Source organism: Falco cherrug, chromosome 7 (genome assembly GCF_023634085.1).
Source record: "Falco cherrug isolate bFalChe1 chromosome 7, bFalChe1.pri, whole genome shotgun sequence".
NCBI classification, from domain to species: domain Eukaryota; kingdom Metazoa; phylum Chordata; class Aves; order Falconiformes; family Falconidae; genus Falco; species Falco cherrug.
Genome location: NC_073703.1, coordinates 2467493 through 2485620, shown reverse-complemented (window position 1 = coordinate 2485620; position 18128 = coordinate 2467493). Strand labels below are relative to the sequence as shown.

Genomic DNA, 18128 nt, shown 5'->3' with positions numbered 1-18128 from the left:
CCAGCCCCCCTCCCCACTGCCACCCTGCACCCTGGAGTGCCCACCCAGTGGCAGGAGCACCCGGGCAGCCAGTGGGATGCTCAGAGCTGGTTCCATCCTCCAAACCTCAGCACCTTCGCAGGATGCTGTCGGCAACAGGAGGATGCTCGAGCCCACCGCTCGGCCAAGGCAGACCCCGAAACGCTCTCCCATGGGCAGGGAGAGCCCCTGCCGCCTGCTGCCAGGTGGTGGAGGAAAAAGGCAGGAATGTTAATGGGAAGCAGGATCTCCCAGCCGCTGGGTTCGCCACACTGAGCCAGCCAGGGGAGCATGGTCCAGACGTGGGGGTACGCAGAGGGGTGGCTGGTGGGGCAGGGAGACCTTTGTGGGTGCCAAAGGACTGCAGAGAGCACAGGTCCACCCTTGGGGAAACTGAGGCACAGCCTTCTGAGGGCATGCACGCAGCCTGAAGGCACCCCCTGCCCTGTCCCTGTCCCCATGCCAGGACACTGGTGTGGAGGAAGAGCTCCCGGGGCACTGGGACACGTCCCTGCTCTGGTCACACACCCTGTGAGCAGAGGTGGCTCTTTGCAGCGCTCAGCCCTCCCCGAGGGTGCAACCAGCCGGGCTTCAGGGCGCGGATCTAGAGGCGTTTATCAGGGTGGCTCCGAGGGGGACTAACTCCTTTGCCTCAGCTGCACACACCCTCCCAGCACTGCCATCTGCTCTCCCACCCTCCCAGGTCCCTGTCCCCCACCCCACATTCAGACCCTCGAAAACCTGTCTCTGGGACACCCTAGGGACCATGCTGCCATGGGGGACCCCAGGCAGGGCATGCCCCCGCTGCGCCGGGTCCAGGGCAGCTGGGATGAGCCGGCATGGCTCCAGACGCTGCTTGTGGTGCCAAGGGCACCCAGAGGTGGCGGTGGGAGGCTCAAACCCAGTGCCCATGGTGCTCCCGAGGGAAAGCGGGGGACAGCAGGGCTGGGGTGGAAGGGCCCCGCTGTCCCACACCGCGTCTGGCGTCCAGATGGGGCCAAGGCAACTGTGGTCATCGGTCATCCAGTGCATGGCCAGCGGGGCTGGGGACAAGGTGTTAACCCTGCGGGGTCAGCATGGGGGTTAGCCACCCTATTCCTATAGCTGCTGCTGCTGGGGGAGCTGGGCTGGGCTGGGTTTGGGATGGTGCTGGGATGAGATGTGGCTGGGGTGGGATGGGGCCAAGGTAGGATGGTGCTGGGGTAAGACAGAGCTGAGAAAGGACAGGGCCAGGGTGGGATGGGGTTGGGATGGGATGGGATGGGATGGGATGGGATGGGACGGGACGGGACGGGACGGGATGGGATGGGATGGGATGGGATGGGATGGGACGGGATGGGACGGGATGGGATGGGATAGGATGGGATGGGATGGGATGGGATGGGATGGGATGGGATGGGATGGGATGGGATGGGATGGGATGGGATGGGATGGGGTTGGGTTGGGATGGGATGGGATGGGATGGGACGGGACGGGACAGGATGGGATGAGATGGGATGGGATGGGTTGGGATGGGATGGGATGGGATGGGGTGGGATGGGACGGGATGGGGTTGGGATGGGTGGGATGGGATGGGATGGGATGGTGCCAAGGAAGGATACAGCCAGGGTGGGCTGGGGCTGGAGTAAGATGGAGCTAAGACAGGCTGGGGCCAGGCTGGGGCCATGGCGAAGGGGACTGCCCTGGCTGTGGGATGCAGGAGGAAATGCGTCCTGCCTGGACAGCGGCTGCGCGACATCTCCGGCTGTATTTCGTTGTGCTTGATCCCGCGGGCTGAGGCCAGGGAGGGCTCTGGGAGGATGGAGCGCAGCCCGCCGCATTCCCAGCGCCGCTGTTATTTTAACAATACCCCGCTGGTCTGCATGCCGGGGCTAATTTTAACCCTGGAGCCAGGCCAAGGCAGCCCTAACTTTCCTCGCCGTGATTTATCCCAGCCATTTCCCTTCAAAAACAAGGCCCCCGTGCCAGCCCCGCTGTCTCCCCAGGCAGCTGCACGCTTCCCTGGGTCCTGCACCACTGGGCAGGGTGAAGCGGGGCAGGATTTGCCCCTCGGTGGGTTGTTTGGAGAGCAGGAGGGCAGCCAGCACAGGAGCCCCTGCAGCACTCAGCCCCCTGCTGCCCACAGCACAGGGATTTTCGGAAGCTGGCTGGAAGCCTGGGGATGCTCGGATGTGGAGCCTTCCCCAGGATCCTGGAGCGGCTCCGTTTTCCACAGACATCTCTGGGAAGGAGGTGGGTGGTTTTTCTACCAACAATTTTATTGAAAAGGCTGTGGGGGGTGGTGGTTTTTTTTCTCCCTTTTCCCAGACAACAGCCATGCTCAAGAAAGAGATTTCCCTTTGCTTCTGTGTGTCTACTTAAAAACTGATTGGTAAAAATGCTGCAGAAACATTTGCGAAAAATGGAAAATATTGAAAATATCTTGTGACAAAAACTCCAATGTTCTCTTCCAAATAAAGATCTTTTTCTGCTCTTTTTTTTTCCATCAGAAAAGCTTCTAGTGTGCAAAGTGTCGACTGCTTTGATTTCTTCTCCCAGCGGGCTGGGATGCACCCATCTCTGCTCCAGGAGGATGGGTTTTCAGAAAGCTAAAAATCACTGAGCAGAGATACCGGCCCTGTTACCTCCACATCCGTCTCTCTTGTGACCCCCCTGCGCCCCTGCCAGACCCGCGGCAGGGTGGGAGGTCCCCAGGGAAAGAGGTGGCATGGCCAGCCCGTGGGCAAGCCCTTCCCCGCAGGAGCGCAGCCTGCCCACCCGGGAAGGGGGAAGAAAGCCCGAAGGTATTTGGTCACTAGCGTCATGAGTTCCCATTCATTCTCAGCCCGTCACAAACAGAGGAGGTCTGCAAGGCTGCGGATAGACAAGTGCGTGATTTTGGGGGGCAGCAAGCGGAGGCGTTAGAGGTTGTCGTACATGCGTAACGTCTTCTCCAGCTGCTGGCTGACGCGCTGGTAGAAGACGATCTGCTGCTTTAAGTAAGACTGCATCATCCTCTTGAAGTCGGCCACACGCCGCTCATGGAAGTGGTTCATCTCGGCTTGCAGGGCAAAGCCCACCACGCGGCAGCGCTTGCGGATCCCGTCTGCCTCCTCCTGGTCCATCCTGCCCTCGTCGCTCATCCGCTGGCTCTCCTTCACCTTGGCGAAGGCACCTGGCGAGGCAGGGGGAAGGGTGAGAGGCTGATGGATCCGTGCGACCCTCCGTCCCCCTCCCCCTGGCACAGGCATCTCTGGCCGGCCCCGGCAGGTCCCCTCACTCTCTGTGCCGGGGCACCAGCCTGGCCCCACAGCCTCGAACTTAGCAGGAGGTTTGGGGGTCTGGGCTGCTGGAAGGGTGCGATGCCAGGCGCGGGGTGCAACGCTAACGTGGGGCAGTGTTACCACAGCCAAGCACCCCGGCCAAGCCTGCCCTGACGATGTTTGATGCTACCCCATGGATACGGGTGGGGAGACCCCAGCTCGGGAGGGGATGAACCAGGGTGTGGGAAGGGCATGCAGCACCAGCCGGAGCTCGGCTGGGAAAGCATCTCCCTCTCCCTCAGGCAGCTGATGCTCTGACACCAGTTCTTCCCCCTCCTTCCCTTTATTTTTTACAGCTCGGTTTCGAAAGAATCCTGCCTGGCTCCAGCCCTGCATTCCTCCCCCCTCATTACCACAGAGGCTTTTCGCCTGAAAACAGGATCTGGCCTGCAGCTCACCAGGCTTGCTTCCCTCCTCCCTGCCCCTTGCCGGGAGCACTGGACCCGGGGTTACGGTGCTCCTGCCGCACCAGCCCTGCTCCCAGTGGAGACGAGGAGGAGGAGGAGGAAGAAGCAAAAGTTGGAGGCCAGATCCTGCCTTCCGCTGCCCACGCGGCCTTGCTTCCGGACGGGATCCAGCCCCTCTCACCCGCCAGTAAACAACGCGGGGAGGGAAAGGCGAGGAAGCGCCAGGGCAGGATTGCATTCTCCTTCCCCCTGTGCCCTCCCAGCCTCCCCCAGGGATGCGGAGCAATGCACAGGCACCCCTGGCTGCTCGGGCATGGGCAGCCCTGGCTTCACCCTGGGGAAAACTGCCTGCCCCCCCCAGATCCACGGATGCCGGCACAGGCGTCCCCTCCCCATGGACTTCAGCCCCGCTCACACACCCAGCTGCGTCACACCCTGCTGCCAGGGTGCAAAGGGACACCGAGCCCTGCCCGCCACAGCCCCCCCACCAAAAGGGCAGAGCAGACGCTTCTCACCCCTCCTCCTCCCTCGTTACCCCCCCAAATACCCAGGGGACCAGTGAGCACATGGGGATGAAGGGGATGCAGGGAGCCCCGATGCCCTGGGGGTGCTAAACCTTGAAGAGTTTGACCCTGGTTGTCCCCAGGAGGTTCAGTGTGTGTCCCCCAGCCACGGGAGTGCGGTGGGGCTGGTGGGAAGAAAGGACACGTCCACCTCCCACCTTGACCTGCACAGTCGTCATCGTTGTCGTCCCCCCCCCGCCCCTCTGACCGACCCCAGGCCATGTCCAGCCGCATCCCAGCCCTGGGGGAGCAAGCTGGAGCATCCCTGCTGGCCACCCAACCGCTGCCTTGGCTGGGGAGGGAGGATGAGGAGGGAGAAGTGGTGGTGAGTGGGGATGCAACACAGCCCCTCGCTCACAAGGTGCTGGGCAGGTCACCCTGGAGCCCAGAGCTGAGGTGCTGGCTTGGGCTCATGGCTTGGGGGGAGTGACAACTGTGCTGACCCCCCCCCGCCAGCGCTTCGGGCACTGTCAGCAGCAGTTATGGAGCCCATGGCAGCACCTGGGGCAGCACCACCAGCCCCATCAGCCTCTTCCAGGCTGGGGCGACGGGGGAGCCATGCCAGCAGGGACCATGCCACCTCCCTGGGAGCCACAGGCAATGGTCCCCATCCTCATTCCCATCCCTATCCTCATGCCCCCTCCCCATTCCCACCCCTGCACAGCACAGGGTTTCTTCATTGCATCCCCACTCAGGTGGAGCCATCACACATGAGAGGTCATCACCGGGGGGTAAGAAGCCACCATTACCTTTCTGGAGGTGGATGATGTCCGGAAAGTTGGAAAGGAGCCCTTGGTACAAAGAGAGAGTGTCCAGCATGAGGAACAGGTCATTTTTGGGCTGCTCGGCGAACATCTCCCCCACGGTCTCGTACGTCTTGCCCGTGTGGGAGATGGCATTGTTGAGGGCGTCCGAGCTGTAGGGGGGGTCCATGTGGAAGGAGTGGCTGATGGCTTGGAAGGCATTGCCCAGCTTCTGGAATTCCTTCCGGAAGCCCCCCACGTGCTTGCGCACCAGCTCCGAGGCCACGTTGGTCAGCTGCAGGACGCTGTCGTCCATCTTCTTGCTGAAGGCCTTGAAGGCGTCCACGCGGTCCTCCACATCCTGCAGGTCCTGGTGCTCCGTGGGGATCTGGATGGTGAGGAGGAAGCTGGCGCCCACCATCTCATCCTTCTCTGCCCGGCGTTTGCCCAGCTTCCACTGCTTCTCATCACGGCAGCAGAGGAAGTGCTGGAAGCCCTCATACTGGGAGAGGACGGGGTGGCTGGTCATATGGTCCATCCAGAGGATCAGGCGCCGCTTGCGCTTCTCGATGAAGTCCTCCTCGAAGCGCCCGGTGGCCTGCTTCTCGGGCAGGTGGGGCACCGATATGACTGTGAACTTGTGCAGGAGGCGGTTGTAGAGCCAGTCAAAGTGCTTGTACCGCCGGTAGACGGGCGAGTTGATGTTGCTGGGGGTCAGCTTGTAGGAGATGTAGCTCTTGATGCCCTTGAACTTGGTTTGCTTGGTCGGGTCCTCCACGGAGCAGATGAAGGGGTGTGGGTTTGCCCTCCACTGGGGACCTTTGGAGCCCATCTCAATGCAGTACACCTCAGCGATCTTGGACATCAGGGGCACATCACCCAGGATGAAGGCTTCCACCCCCGAGCGCACAAAGCACGAGAAGCGGTTGAGGTTCCTCCCCACCACGCTGCCCCTCTTGGAGGAGCTCATGCTGTCCTGCCTTTCCAGTGCCGGCTTGGGATGGTAACCGGCGTGCTGGTGGTGGCCGTACGCTGTCGGGTACTGCAGGCTGGGCGAGGGGTGCCCATTGGTGCCCGGTGCGCTCCGGGGCTCCTCCACCACCGTGCAAGCATCGTCCCAGTCATCCCAATCATCATCATCGTCATCCTCAAAACTGCCCTGGTAGGGGATGCCGGGGTTGGGGGGAGCTGTGTAGAAGGAGTCGTGCCCGGGCGAGCCGGCCGGGCTGCTGGAGTAATCCGTGTAGTTGGAGCCTGACCGGGAGCGGAGGATCTCGACGTAGGAGGCAGGGAAGAGGCCGGTCTCCCCGCGGCTGTTTTGGCCCTGTAACCACCCGTCCAGGGAGTTCTCGCTGAAGATGACGAGCTCCTCGTTCTCCTGGATGCTGATCTCCTCTTTGTTTTCGCTCTGGAAGTTGTAAAGCGCTCTGGCTTTCAACGCCATGGCTGGTCCCAGGGTGGGGGGGACACAGCGTCACGCAACCCCCGCAGCCAAAAACCGCCCCCCCCCGGCAACGCCACAAGCTCCAGGCCACCACCAGTGGGAAAAGGCTTGGCTGGTTTCTCAGGGAAATGAACTAATAAAAAAAAAAAAAAAGGTGGAAAAGAAATCCCCTACGAGGCGACGCCAAGGTCCGTATGTCCAAGCGCCCCCCCCGATGCCAGCGCCCCGGTTAAAAACAACATTCCCCGGTCAAGCGAGCGGCGTTTCCTTGGCCGCGGCGGGACGCAGCCCCCGGCCGGGCCAGGAGCCGGGCTCTGCCATGGCCGCGCAGGTCCGAGCTCGCTGGGACGCCGATCCCGCCGTTCCACGTTCTGGGAGGAAAAGATCTGGCTGCCGGCGAGGAAAGAAATCCAAAGCGACTTTTTCCGGGGCTCCTGTGGACAAACCCCCCGCTTCCCTCCCGCCAGCGGCTGCCGGGCCCCGGGGAAGTGCCGGGAACCGGCCCCAAACCCAGCCCAACCTCCCGGTGATCCCGGAATTTTGCAATTCCTTTCCGGGCCGATTTTCCCGGGGGTTGGGAGGGGGGTTGGGGTGTGTGTGTGTGGGGGGGGGGGTAGCCCAGGAATCCGCGGGTCTGGGGCGGGACGGGAGGGCCCGCTGGCTGGGCAGCACCGGGCCGGTCCCGCTGCCGGGCCGGGGAGGGGAGCGGGGGGACGGGGGGCCCGGCCGCCGCCGTACCGGGCCCGGGGAGCCGAGCACAGCCGCGGCCCGGCCGCGCCTCCCGTCCGTCGGCGGGACCGGCGAGCCGCCCTCACCGCATGGCCCGGCAGGGCCCGGGGCCGCCGCTCGCTGCCACCGCCCGGCCTCGGCGCCCCGGGGCCACCCTCGGTACCGCCGCCCGGTTCCGGTGTCGGGGCCCGCCGCCGCTGCGCGATGTCGGTGCTGCTGCCCGGTGCCGGTGGCGGTGGCGGTGGTGGTGCTGGTGCCGGTGCCGGTGGCGGGGCTGGCCGCCAGCCTCCCGTGACGCACGGCAGCGCCGAGCTCCCCGGTTCGCCGCCCGGGAGCGGAGGGGAGCGGCGCGGCAGGTCGCACGCTGCCCTCTGCAGGCAGCCGGCCCGGGGGCACCGGTCCCGCCCACGGCACCAGCACCGGCACCGGCACCGGCTGCTCCCGCAGCCGTGAGCGGGAATGGCCGCGGACATCCCTGCCCACCGCGGTCCCCTCTGTCCCTGCTCGCGGTGGTCCCCTATGTCCCTGCCTGCCGTTGTCCCCCGCCATCCCCGCCCTCTATGTCCCTTACATCCCTGCCCGGGGTATCCCCTCCGTCCCTGCCCGGGACGGTGCCCTCCATCCGTGGCCGTGGTGGCCCCTCCATCCCTGCTCGGGGTGGTGCCCTACGTCCCTGCCCGCAGTTGTCCCCCGCACCCCTTCCCTGTGTGTCCCCTCCGTCCCTGCCCGGGATGTCCCCTACGCCCGTGCCCGGTCACAGCCTCGAGTGTCCCTGCCCGCCTCCCGGCGGCAGGGGAAACTGAGTCATAGGGGGGGAGGGCTGCCGCTGGCCGGCGCGGCGGTCGGGCGCGGCGCCTCCGCGCCGCGAGGGGGCGCTGCGGGCCGGCTGCGGCGCCGTTCCCGCCGTCGGGCGGAAGTGCGTCACGGCGCGCGGGCGCCGGGCGGGCGTTGCCATGGAGGAGCTGAGCGCGGCGCTGGCGGCCGGCGTGGCCCTGGCGGGGCCCAACAGCCCGGCGGCCCCGCACCCCCGCCTCGCCGCCTACAAGGCCCGCGGCGGCCTGGGGCAGGCCGAGCGCCGCCAGCGCCTCCTCCGCCTCCAGAGGGAGTGAGCTGGGGCCCGAGGAAGGGGAGAGCCCGGCCGGGGGGTGCCGCTGGGGGCGGACAGGCCCGTGCTGGGCCCACCGGGCGGCAGGGGCTGCGGGGCCGGGGCCCGGGGCTGTGCAGGGCGGAGGGGGTAGTCTGTCTCCCGCGGAGGGCGAGCGGGGCTCTTTCCTTTCCCCCCACCTCCCAGGAGGCGGCTGGACTACGTGAACCATGCCAGGAGGCTGGCAGATGACGACTGGGCAGGGGTGGATAGCGGGGACGAGGAGAAGGAGGGGGAAGATGCGGGGGAAGAGGAAATGGACGTGGATGTTGGCCACAGGCTGCCCAGGCGCTATGGCAATCAGGTGAGGAGGGTCCCTCGTGAAGGGGAGCAGGTGTGAGTGCGAGGCCAGGCAGCGGGAGGGGTGTGGGGTGCTGACCTGGCCTGGTGCTTGGAGGGGAGCCGTGCGATGTGCTGTGTTCAAATGGAGGAGAGGTGGAGATGAGCTGCCTGCGTGCTCTGGGAGGTTTCAGCTCAGCCAGCAGCGTTTGTATCCCGTTATGCAGCACTCAGTTAAAGATTTCTGTTCTCCCCATGTCTGGGATACCAGGAAGGAAGGTAAACCTCAGCTGGAGGGTGTTATTAGCCTTGGTGCCATATCGGCCCTAAAAAGACACACAGATGCTCAGGTGATCATAGCCAGGCAGTCTCTGAAGAGGTCAGCTTGTCTGGGCTCTTTACTCCTAATGTTTAGGAATCTCTATGCTCTGCCACATATTTAAAATACACAAATGAAGTGCTGAAAGTGAGGCTGGAGCCAGGACCAAGGTACAGGAGTGCCCAGGCAAGGACTGTGAGCCCCATGCTGTAGTCTGTAGCTTAGTCAGCAGCTGGGAAGCAAGAGAAGGACTTTGGGGAGAGTCTGTTAAGCAGGTTGGTTAGAGAGAGGGAGTGAGCCCCTCTGGTGCTTAACGCTGGGTGATGAGCAATGCAAATTGCGTCTGAAGCACCCAGTGTAGCTGTTTAAGCCAAGTCAAAACCTTCCTTTATCCTTGATGTATGAGTTTTCCATAACTTTGGGGGACTTGTTACTAACTGATATTTTTTTTTCTGGATTTCTCCATAGCTGATGCTGTCAGAATGGTTGGTCGATGTCCCCTTGGATCTGGAGCAGGAGTGGGTTGTAGTGGTGTGTCCCATCGGGAAAAGGTCACTAGTTGTAGCGTCTAGGGTAAGCAGCAGCAGTGGTGATGTCTCACCATCTGGTAAAGGACCTGTACCTTTTTCCCAGCTAACATAAGACTGGTCCGTGCGTCTGGCTTGATTTTTCTTTTTTTTTTTTTTACTCTCCTGTTTCCTCACAGGGCACAACAGCAGCTTACACCAAGAGCGGTTTCTGTGTCAACAGGTTCCCATCCCTGCTGCCAGGGGGGAACCGGCACAATTCAACGAGCGAGAAAGGTAACAGTGTGAGGATTTGGGAACAGAATTTGGGATAGAGAGAGGGGAACCTTCTGCTTCTCCCTGTGAACGTGTGCGCCAGGAGGCTCAGTGCTGTTCCTCCGGCTCCCTTGAGCCGTGGAGCTGTGCCCTTCTCTGTTGCTGGGAGTAGTTAGCTTTGGCCCTGTTCATGTGTCTCTGGGGATAACTAGATGTGGACAGTATCAGATACCTTTATGCTTGGTAAGAGTTTCTTTTAATTAGCTGCCTGGTTAACTGACACTCTTAAACCTCAACATCCTTTCTGTCTTCTGACAGAGAGCTGTGTACGGTGTGGTCTTCCTTAATACATCTTGTAGTTGCTTTCTTGCCCTCAGGAGAAGGGGTAACTGTTTGATAAATGCCATTTTCTGAAACATGCCTTTGCTTGCTGGGCCTCTGTCTGGGACAGGGCTTTTTGTGGTCGCAGCTTTGCAGCCTTACATCAGGGCAGGCTTAATGCAGGAGAGATTTGTGCTGGCATTTGGCTGCTGGGTGAGGCAGTCTCAGGGGCATGTCTGCAACCTCCCTGTGTTTGTGTGCGCAGTGTACTGCATCTTGGACTGCATCTACAACGAGGTGCAGCAGACGTACTATATCCTCGATGTGATGTGCTGGAGAGGACACCCCATTTATGACTGCCAGGTGCTGAACCTTCCCCCTCTGCCCTCCCCTCCCTTTTGTTCCCTGTTCCGTGAGCTGCTTTGCAGCCAGCACTGGACATGGTGCACCGTGCAGTAGGATGGGTATTTCATCTAAGCGCCAGCATCTTTACAGCTTATGGGCTTCTGGTTACTGGAATAACTGGGTGGATCTTTTGGGGGTATTGGGGGAAGTAGCAGAGTTCATGGGGCTGGCTGGTTCTGTAGGTGAAGCTGAGTTTGTAAATCTCCCAGGCGAGTGCAAAGGAGTGGCAACACCCAGCAAGTGCTGATCAGCAATGTGCGGTGGATAGTCATTAAGTTTCTGCCTCCTTTCACAGACCGACTTCAGATTCTTCTGGCTCTCCTCAAAGATCCAAGAGGAGGAAGGGCTGGGAGAGAAAAGCAGGATTAATCCAGTAAGTTCTTTTGCACTAAGAGGAGGAGGAGGAGGATGGGGGGTAAGGTCTCCTGTTCAGCAGGCTTCAGCACTTTCTTTCACAAGCGGAAGCTTTTTTCTTAACCCCACACCTCATCAAGCTTCAAAGTGTACTTCTGATGAAATGGGATGCCGTGTTCAGGATGTAAATAGAACTATTGAATATTGTAAATGTGTGTGGCTTTCCTCCCACAGCCAAAGTGCTGAGGGAGATCAGACTGCAGGGTATCAGCTAACTTCCATGCCATTTTTAGCTTTACCTTGAAACAGAATGGAAAATCATTGTGGTTTCTACAGGGGTAGCATTGGTTGGCAGCCTGACTACAATGGGATTTATTCTTGTTTAGTCTTGCGGACTCACGAGGCAAGGGGAAAGGCTTGTAAAGCTTTAGCCTTCCCGCCTGCTTAAATGGATCGTTGAAGTTGTCAGGGTGGCTGCTGGATTGCTACCCGGAGTCCCTGCTCAGCAAGGATAAAAGGTCTCCCTTTAAAGACTTACACATGGAGGTCAGACCTAGAACCCACAGCAGCTTGGAAAGTGATTTTTGGGGACAGACATAAGAGATTTGGCAGCTCGGCTACGGAGCAGTTTACAAAGTGGGATCCAATGGCTGCACTGCTAAGCAGAACAGCTCCTGTGCATTGAGCAGATCGGTCATAAACGGGGATGACCACTCCTGTGTCAGCAGTGGAGGTATCTGTATTTGCAGAACATCCTGCTCTGACTCCAATGGGAATATCCAGAAGACAGCTACCTCATGAAGCAGGAGTCATTTCAGCTTTCATTTCCTGGGTGGAAAGGTTTGCTTGGCTGAGCCAGCAGGCTGGAGCAGATGTCTGTCTGCTTTGCATCCTGCCCAGAGGTCATCATTTTCTATTTTGGTTAAAAGAGTGCCTCAGGGTCAGCTCTCCTGAAAAGTCCTTCCTGCAGTCTTAGATGCTTTGGGGAAAAAAGGTATCGGGAGCGTGTGGGAGCTGTACACTCTGTCTCTGCCGTGTGCATCTCATTAAATGCAAGGAGAGGGTCATTTGAAACTGGGGTGATAAAATACTCAAAGTAGATCATTCTGGACACTCTAGATTTCATGCTGTCTGGGTATCACGGTGGCAATCCATGGTGGGGTCTTCTCTTGAAGGTCATCTTCTGGTTTTGGAATGAGATTTGTAAAGTTGCAGTGATGTATGTCCTTTATCAAGCGTTGCTGGAGAGATGGCGGGGGTTCTCTCTAACAGCTGATCCCACCCTAGCCTCTCTGGTGGCTTGGGTGATTTTTGTAGATTTTCATGCAAGCAGTTTCAGTTACTCTAGTGGGGTGTGACTGGCACCAATGGGACAGCTTGGTCCTGTTGTTCTGTCTCTAGATCTGGGGTTTGCTTATGAACTGCTGTTCTGAATCACATCAGAGGTCTGTCTGTGCCAATAACCTGTACTAATCGCAGACACCAGTGGCTATGGAAAGAGTAAGAAATTGGAGATACCTGTCATGTTCCCTCTGACTTCATCTGCCATTGGTTGTACCTAGATCATGGAGTTAACGGCCACCAGGGAACCTGCCTTTCAGGAGCTGTCTAATCCTCTTTAGAGCCTGTTTGTGCTTTTGGGCCCGCAATACCCTGTGGCAGGAAGGACAGCAGTTTAATGATGGGGTGGCTGCTTGAGATCTTGTCTCAAGTTTTACGAGATCTTGTCTCAAGTTTTACAAGATCTCGTTGTTTTATGTGATGCCTGTCCCTCACCCTTTCCTTCTCATGCTGGATTTTCACTGGTGGAAATCCTTCCTTAGCTGCCTCTGCACCAGTGCTCGATTCAGTGACTTGTTCTGCTTTAGGCTATGTGGTTGTCTCTTCTAACCCTCTCTTACTCTTTCAGTACAAATTTGTGGGCCTGCGGAACTTCCCCTGCTCCTCAGACAGCCTGTGTAAGGTGCTGGCTATGGACTTCCCCTTCAAGGTGAGAACACGCAGGTGGGAACCTGCACTTCAGCCTTAGAGACGGCCCCACCACGCATCTGCTGCTGCTTGGAGAGGGGTGCATCCCCTCCGCTTGGGAGCGGCGCTGTCCCAAGGCCTGTGGAAAGCTTGCTGAGCTGTGCTGCTGTTTCCCTGGGTGGGGGATGGGTGCCTTTTATGCACACAGCTGATCTGTTACCCTGTCACCAGGTACAGGCTGCATCTAACCCGACTAATTAGCGGGAGTTAAGCCATAGCATTCCCTGTGCCCCGGGTGCTTTACTGCTGTTGTCTGAAAGAGCCCTTGGGGCAAGAGAGGGGTTGATGTGGACACCCAGAAGCAGCGTGGCTTGCATTCGTGTGGCAGCGTGATGGGCAGCTGACATTTATAGGGCCAAAGCTGCTACCCCGGGTGGGCTTGCGTGGCTACAAGCGTGAGGATCTCTGCAGTTTAATCCCTTATGCAGGGGTGTTTCTTGAGCTGTGTGGGGTAGGCAAAGTGGTGTCTTTCTCTGACTTCTGTCACGGGCTCTGTGTTTCCTTAGTCTCGCTGCTTCCATCCCTCTTGTGTGCAAGGCACCCAGCTACCTTGCGTCTGGTGGGGAGGAAAGAGAATGGTGGTGCTAAGCTCCCGATGGTTTCTGGAGTGCTTGGGTGTTAGTGATGGGTGTCTGAGGTGTACCGGAGCTGGGGGCAGGAGGCTGTAGCAGAAATGGCGGGGAGGGGTTCGGATGACTGTCCTCCTGCTATACTGCTGTTGGATCTTGTGGAGGGGGTAACGTGAGCTCTGCTTTTTGGTCTGGTACAGGACCAGCAGCTCCCTGCCTTTGGCCGCAGCTGCTCCTGGCTTTCTCTGAGGCGGCATTCCCCCCCAGAAAGAGCGGCTGAACAGGACACCTACATTTGCTTCATCAGCTTTAGAAGTAGGTGCTGTTCAGGCCTCTCTGCTCACCTGTGGGGGAAGGGCAGGACAGACAAATCGATGTGCCACCCAGTTCAGCTCTGTGCGGTTGCGAGCAGCAAGTGGGAGCCCCTCATGAAAACAGCTCAGGCTGCTTTTGACTGCCCTGGCTGACTTGGCACTGAAGCAGAAGAGGATGGAGGAGGTGAGCGCGTTCCAGCACAGCGTCGGTGACAAACATCTGGGAGCCAGAAGCTCCTCCTGTGGCTGCAGCGGTTCCTGTGGAGTGCCCAGTCTCTAGATCAGGGGCAGCCATTGTAAAGGTTGCTTGTCCTCCTAAGCCAAAAGCCACGTGGATTTGACTGCGTGTCTTGTGCTCTCCCGGCCCAAGTCAGCGATTAACGTAAGTGCAGGTTCAAATTTAAGGGACACTGATTTGGCTGGGAGGGCTGACTTTGCCTTCTGCTCATCAAAACCAGGACAGTCATTAGAGAGAGTTGGAAAGTCCCAGCCCCTTGCTGGTCTTGCCAGGCCCTGCTCTAAACACAAATTGGGGACTTGTTGAGAAGGCATCCCAGATTTCCTTCAGCTGACTGGCTCAACTACAGATGGAGTGTCTCTGTAGACACAGTCGTTCCCGTCTTTACTGAAGAAAGCCTCATTCCTTCTGGAGGCATCTGCTCCCGGGAGAAAAGGCTGAGGAGTATTGCCCCACCGCAGTCAGCGCAGAAAAACTTTCGGCATATGAAGGAGACCATTGCGAAACACCAGGGGAGGGAGGTGGAGTTGTTCAGACTCTCCCTTGTAATCCAGCAGTGACTTGCCCCCCCATGTTCCTGAGCTGGTAGTCGAGGTGCGACCCCAACGAGTGAAACGTGGTATAATTTGGCTCGAAGCAGCCAGTAACCCCACAGAACCCGTGGTGCTGCTTCCCGGAGTGGAGGGGACCGCGGGTCCCCTGTGATGTGCCACAAGAGGGAGCCCAAAAAATCCCCTTCGCGAGCTTCCACCCGCGGCACCCAACGAGATAAACTTTACAGAAAGCAAAATGCAGCCTTGCTATAGGCAGTGCAGGATAATAGGGGTCACCTTACGCCTGGGCTTGGCATTTTGTTACCCTTACAAGGATCTCATGTGTGTGGTGGCAACAGAGGTGGTCAGTGCTTTCAGATCTGGGTCTTCATAGTTAATCTCTAACCTTTAGAGTTAGGACCTGATCCGCTATATTCAGCGGAAACTTTTTCTGTGGAACTCGGTGGACTTTGGATCAATTGACTGGCCCTGAATTTGAAGTGTTTTTTGGAGTGGATCTTAAGAGCTACTGTCCTACTCGTAGATCTGAGTAAAACAACAGTCGGGTTTCCTTGAAGGCAGGGGCAGCCGAAGTCTGAGAAGCCCCGATGCGAAGGAATAGGAGTACTGTAAAGCACCTAAAATCTGGAAAGCTTGGCTGCGACACATGAAATCCTGCCAGACCAGTTTCCCATCAGGTTCGGTCGTTCAGGGACAGTGTCAGCCCTTATTCTGATGTGGCTGGTGACAGTGTGGTGACTCAGAATAGAGACCTGGCCAACAAATTAAATAAACTGGAAGGAATATGGGAGTAACTTAAGGGAAATCAAGGGAAGGAAGAGTATGATGTAACTCTCCACTAGGCTGAACTCCTTTGAATTCTCCAGCTTGGGGAAGATCTTTGGAGCAGTCTGGAAGGCAGAAGCCTTCCCAGGCTCTGATCTTTACCAAAACATTCCTGTGGGTGCTGGAGAATCCCTGTTGCTCATCAAGTGCCACGCACCCACAGGAATGGGCTGGATGTGTAGGCATGGTGCTGGGGTGCCACAGAATCTGGCTCTTCCCAAGCCTTCCTGGGAGGCAGGGGGAGGGAAAAGCTTTGTTGTTTAGATATCCAGAGGGTTACACAAGCTCATCATGATGTTTACCGTTCTGGTCTTACGTTTTCCTAGCGCAGGAATCCCCCTTTTTCTGGGATTATTTTGCAAGATCTTAACAGTGACTGAAAATTATGGAGAGAGTAGTGCAAGCAGCTCTGCCCGCTCTGCTGGAGGTTAGCATCCACGGTTCAGAGAGGAATGTATGCTGCTTTTTGCTTTTTTCACAATCTAGCACAGTAGCAGAAATCACCTTGATCTGCCTGCTTCACTGATGCCTCTGCTCATTGCCAATACATGTGCCGTTCTGCCATATATATTCTGGGGGCTGTAGGCCTTGGGGAGGGGCCAGGGAGCAATGCAGCGTGAGGTGGGCTCTTTTTCTCATCTCTCCTGCCCACTCAGCCACTCTTACTCGTAGCCAAATGGCCTTTTAGGAGCTTGCGAGGCTGAGCTAAAAGGAGCACCACCTCCAGCGTGAGGCAGCCCGACAGCAGGATCTAACCTTGCAGAGTGCATCCCTGGGAAGCACAGGAAGGCAGGGGCAAAAATCCCCGAGCGTGGCGAGGAAGCGGGGGAAAATGTCAGCCAGCTGCAGTGTTGCAGAGTGTGGAAATAGTAGCACAAGAGTTAGGGCCTAAACCTTCAAAGTCCTGAGTGCCCTTAACTGTCATCGATTGCTGGTGAAGTTCTCTCTTGGGAAACATTAAGAATTTATTTCATACAAGCCAGCTGAAAGAGCCGTAGCAGCGTTACAAATCAGGGCTCCTTGGCGTCATGCGCTCTAATTACTCTGCAAATGTATTATTTAAAATAACCTTAATCCAGTAAAGTGGCCTTTCTGTGCGCTGCCTTATTCAGAAACCTGATGGCCTTTCTGCAGAATGGGATCATAGCAACCAGAGGGAAAGTGCTGTCCGTGCCGACATCAGGCTGAGATCATTTGCCTCTGATGACTGAAAGCCATCCGGCAGTCGCTGGGCTTGTAGTGATCTTTCAGGGCAGGAGCTCTGCAGGTTTCTTCTTTCCCTTCCGCTATTTATTGCACTGCTTGAGAAAAATGATCCAGCTGGTAGTTTTGGCCTCTATGGAGAGCGGTGCTGTCGTCTGGCGCTCTGTCATCCACCTGCAAGAGCCTCCAGCTCTGGCCTTTCATTCACTCTCTCTCTCTTTACAGGTCGACGGACTTCTCTTCTATCACAAGCAAACCCACTATACCCCCGGCAGCACCCCGCTGGTGGGCTGGCTCCGGCCCTACATGGTCCCCGAGATCCTCGGGCTCGCTGTGCCCGCTACGGTGCTCACTGCCAAACCAGACTATGCTGGGCATCAGCTCCAGCAGATCATTGAGAGCAAGAAGAATAAAAAGCTGGCAGCAGAAAAGGGTCACCTGAGCAGCGCGGTGGCTGCGAGGAACGGACATTACGAGCTGGAACACTTGTCTACCCCTCAGCCAGCAAACTCTCCCGAGGGCCGGGATGAAGCAGTGAGCCAGATGGAGAATTAGGCTGCTGGGACAGACCGGTTGGGTAAGGAGAAAGGAAAAGGTTCCCTGCTTCTCACTGTCCCTCACCCTCCCTGAGAGGGGGTCAAAGGTAATGATCATAGGATGGTTTTGTTGAAAGGGCACTAAAGTGGAATATCTTGTTCCAAGTGCCGCTGGATTTTTTTTTCTTTTTTTTTTCTTTTTGCCAGGGCTTCTGTAAGGTCTTAACAGGATTGTCTGGTTCTTTGCTAAGGCAGTCGTGCGCTGGGAAACTCAATGATCTGTCCCCACACTGCAGGGTTCCCGGCTCTGCTCCTGACCCTGCTTCTGTTAAAGCCTCTGGCAAAGCTTCAGCATAGGAACAGTGCTCAGAGCTCTGAGGTGCAGCTGCTGCTCGGAACCCCGGCCCCAGCGGCAGCCCCACCTCCCTGGCCCCGGGAATCGAGGGCATTTCAGCCTTTGATCCAGCTGTTTACCGAGGCTGCCTCAATGAAAGTTTTGTGGTCAGTCCACTTCTAGTAACAAAAAGTTTGCAGCGAGCTGCTGTAAATCCAAAGGCTGGGCTTTCCACACCCACACGTTTACAGAGAAAAACTAAATTTCCTTGCAGCGCAGTGGGCCCTGCTTCCGAGCACAGCTTTGTGCGGCGCGGCAGAAGCCTGTACTCGAGGCTTTTCTCAGTAGGGGGAGGAAGGAATGGTTTCGCACTGAAAAACGCTAGCATTGATTGTGCCAAATAAAAGGTTTCTCAGAAAGACAAATTCTTGAGCGTCTTCCTGCTACCTAAGGGTGGATGCGTGCCGTGCCTCCCAAATAGGGACTGAAAAATCAGTTGCAGCGCTAACTGGAGCAGAGGAAATGCTTGTGCGGGTTTGATTCTCCTCCACGCACCGAGGTGGTTCACTCTCTTCCCCGCCGCTGTCCCTCGTAGCCCAGCTGAAGGCTGCTTTGCGAGCACCAGCTGCTGCCTTTCACCGGTTTTAGCAGGGACGAAACGATTGTACTCACCATTCCCAGGTTCTTTTCCAGAGGGACAATAAAAGGCTGGAGCAG

General features: G+C 57.8%; 2 protein-coding genes across 2 annotated transcripts; one reads left to right on the top strand and one right to left on the bottom strand.

Annotated features, from left to right (window-relative positions):
* Window positions 1-2255: 2255 nt before the first annotated feature.
* On the bottom strand, window positions 2256-6486 carry SNX33 (sorting nexin 33). The gene is made up of 2 exons (XM_005437445.4): window positions 5040-6486; window positions 2256-3172 (listed from the first exon to the last, which is right to left on the bottom strand). The coding sequence occupies exons 1-2, from the start codon at window positions 6475-6477 to the stop codon at window positions 2919-2921; spliced, it is 1692 nt and encodes a 563-aa protein (XP_005437502.1). The 5' UTR covers window positions 6478-6486; the 3' UTR covers window positions 2256-2918.
* A 1632-nt stretch (window positions 6487-8118) lies between these two features.
* Window positions 8119-17836, top strand: SNUPN (snurportin 1). Its single transcript, XM_055715729.1, has 8 exons — window positions 8119-8311; window positions 8498-8654; window positions 9417-9521; window positions 9655-9751; window positions 10317-10414; window positions 10752-10829; window positions 12720-12800; window positions 16767-17836. The coding sequence occupies exons 1-8, from the start codon at window positions 8160-8162 to the stop codon at window positions 17094-17096; spliced, it is 1098 nt and encodes a 365-aa protein (XP_055571704.1). The 5' UTR covers window positions 8119-8159; the 3' UTR covers window positions 17097-17836.
* The last annotated feature ends 292 nt before the right edge of the window (window positions 17837-18128 follow it).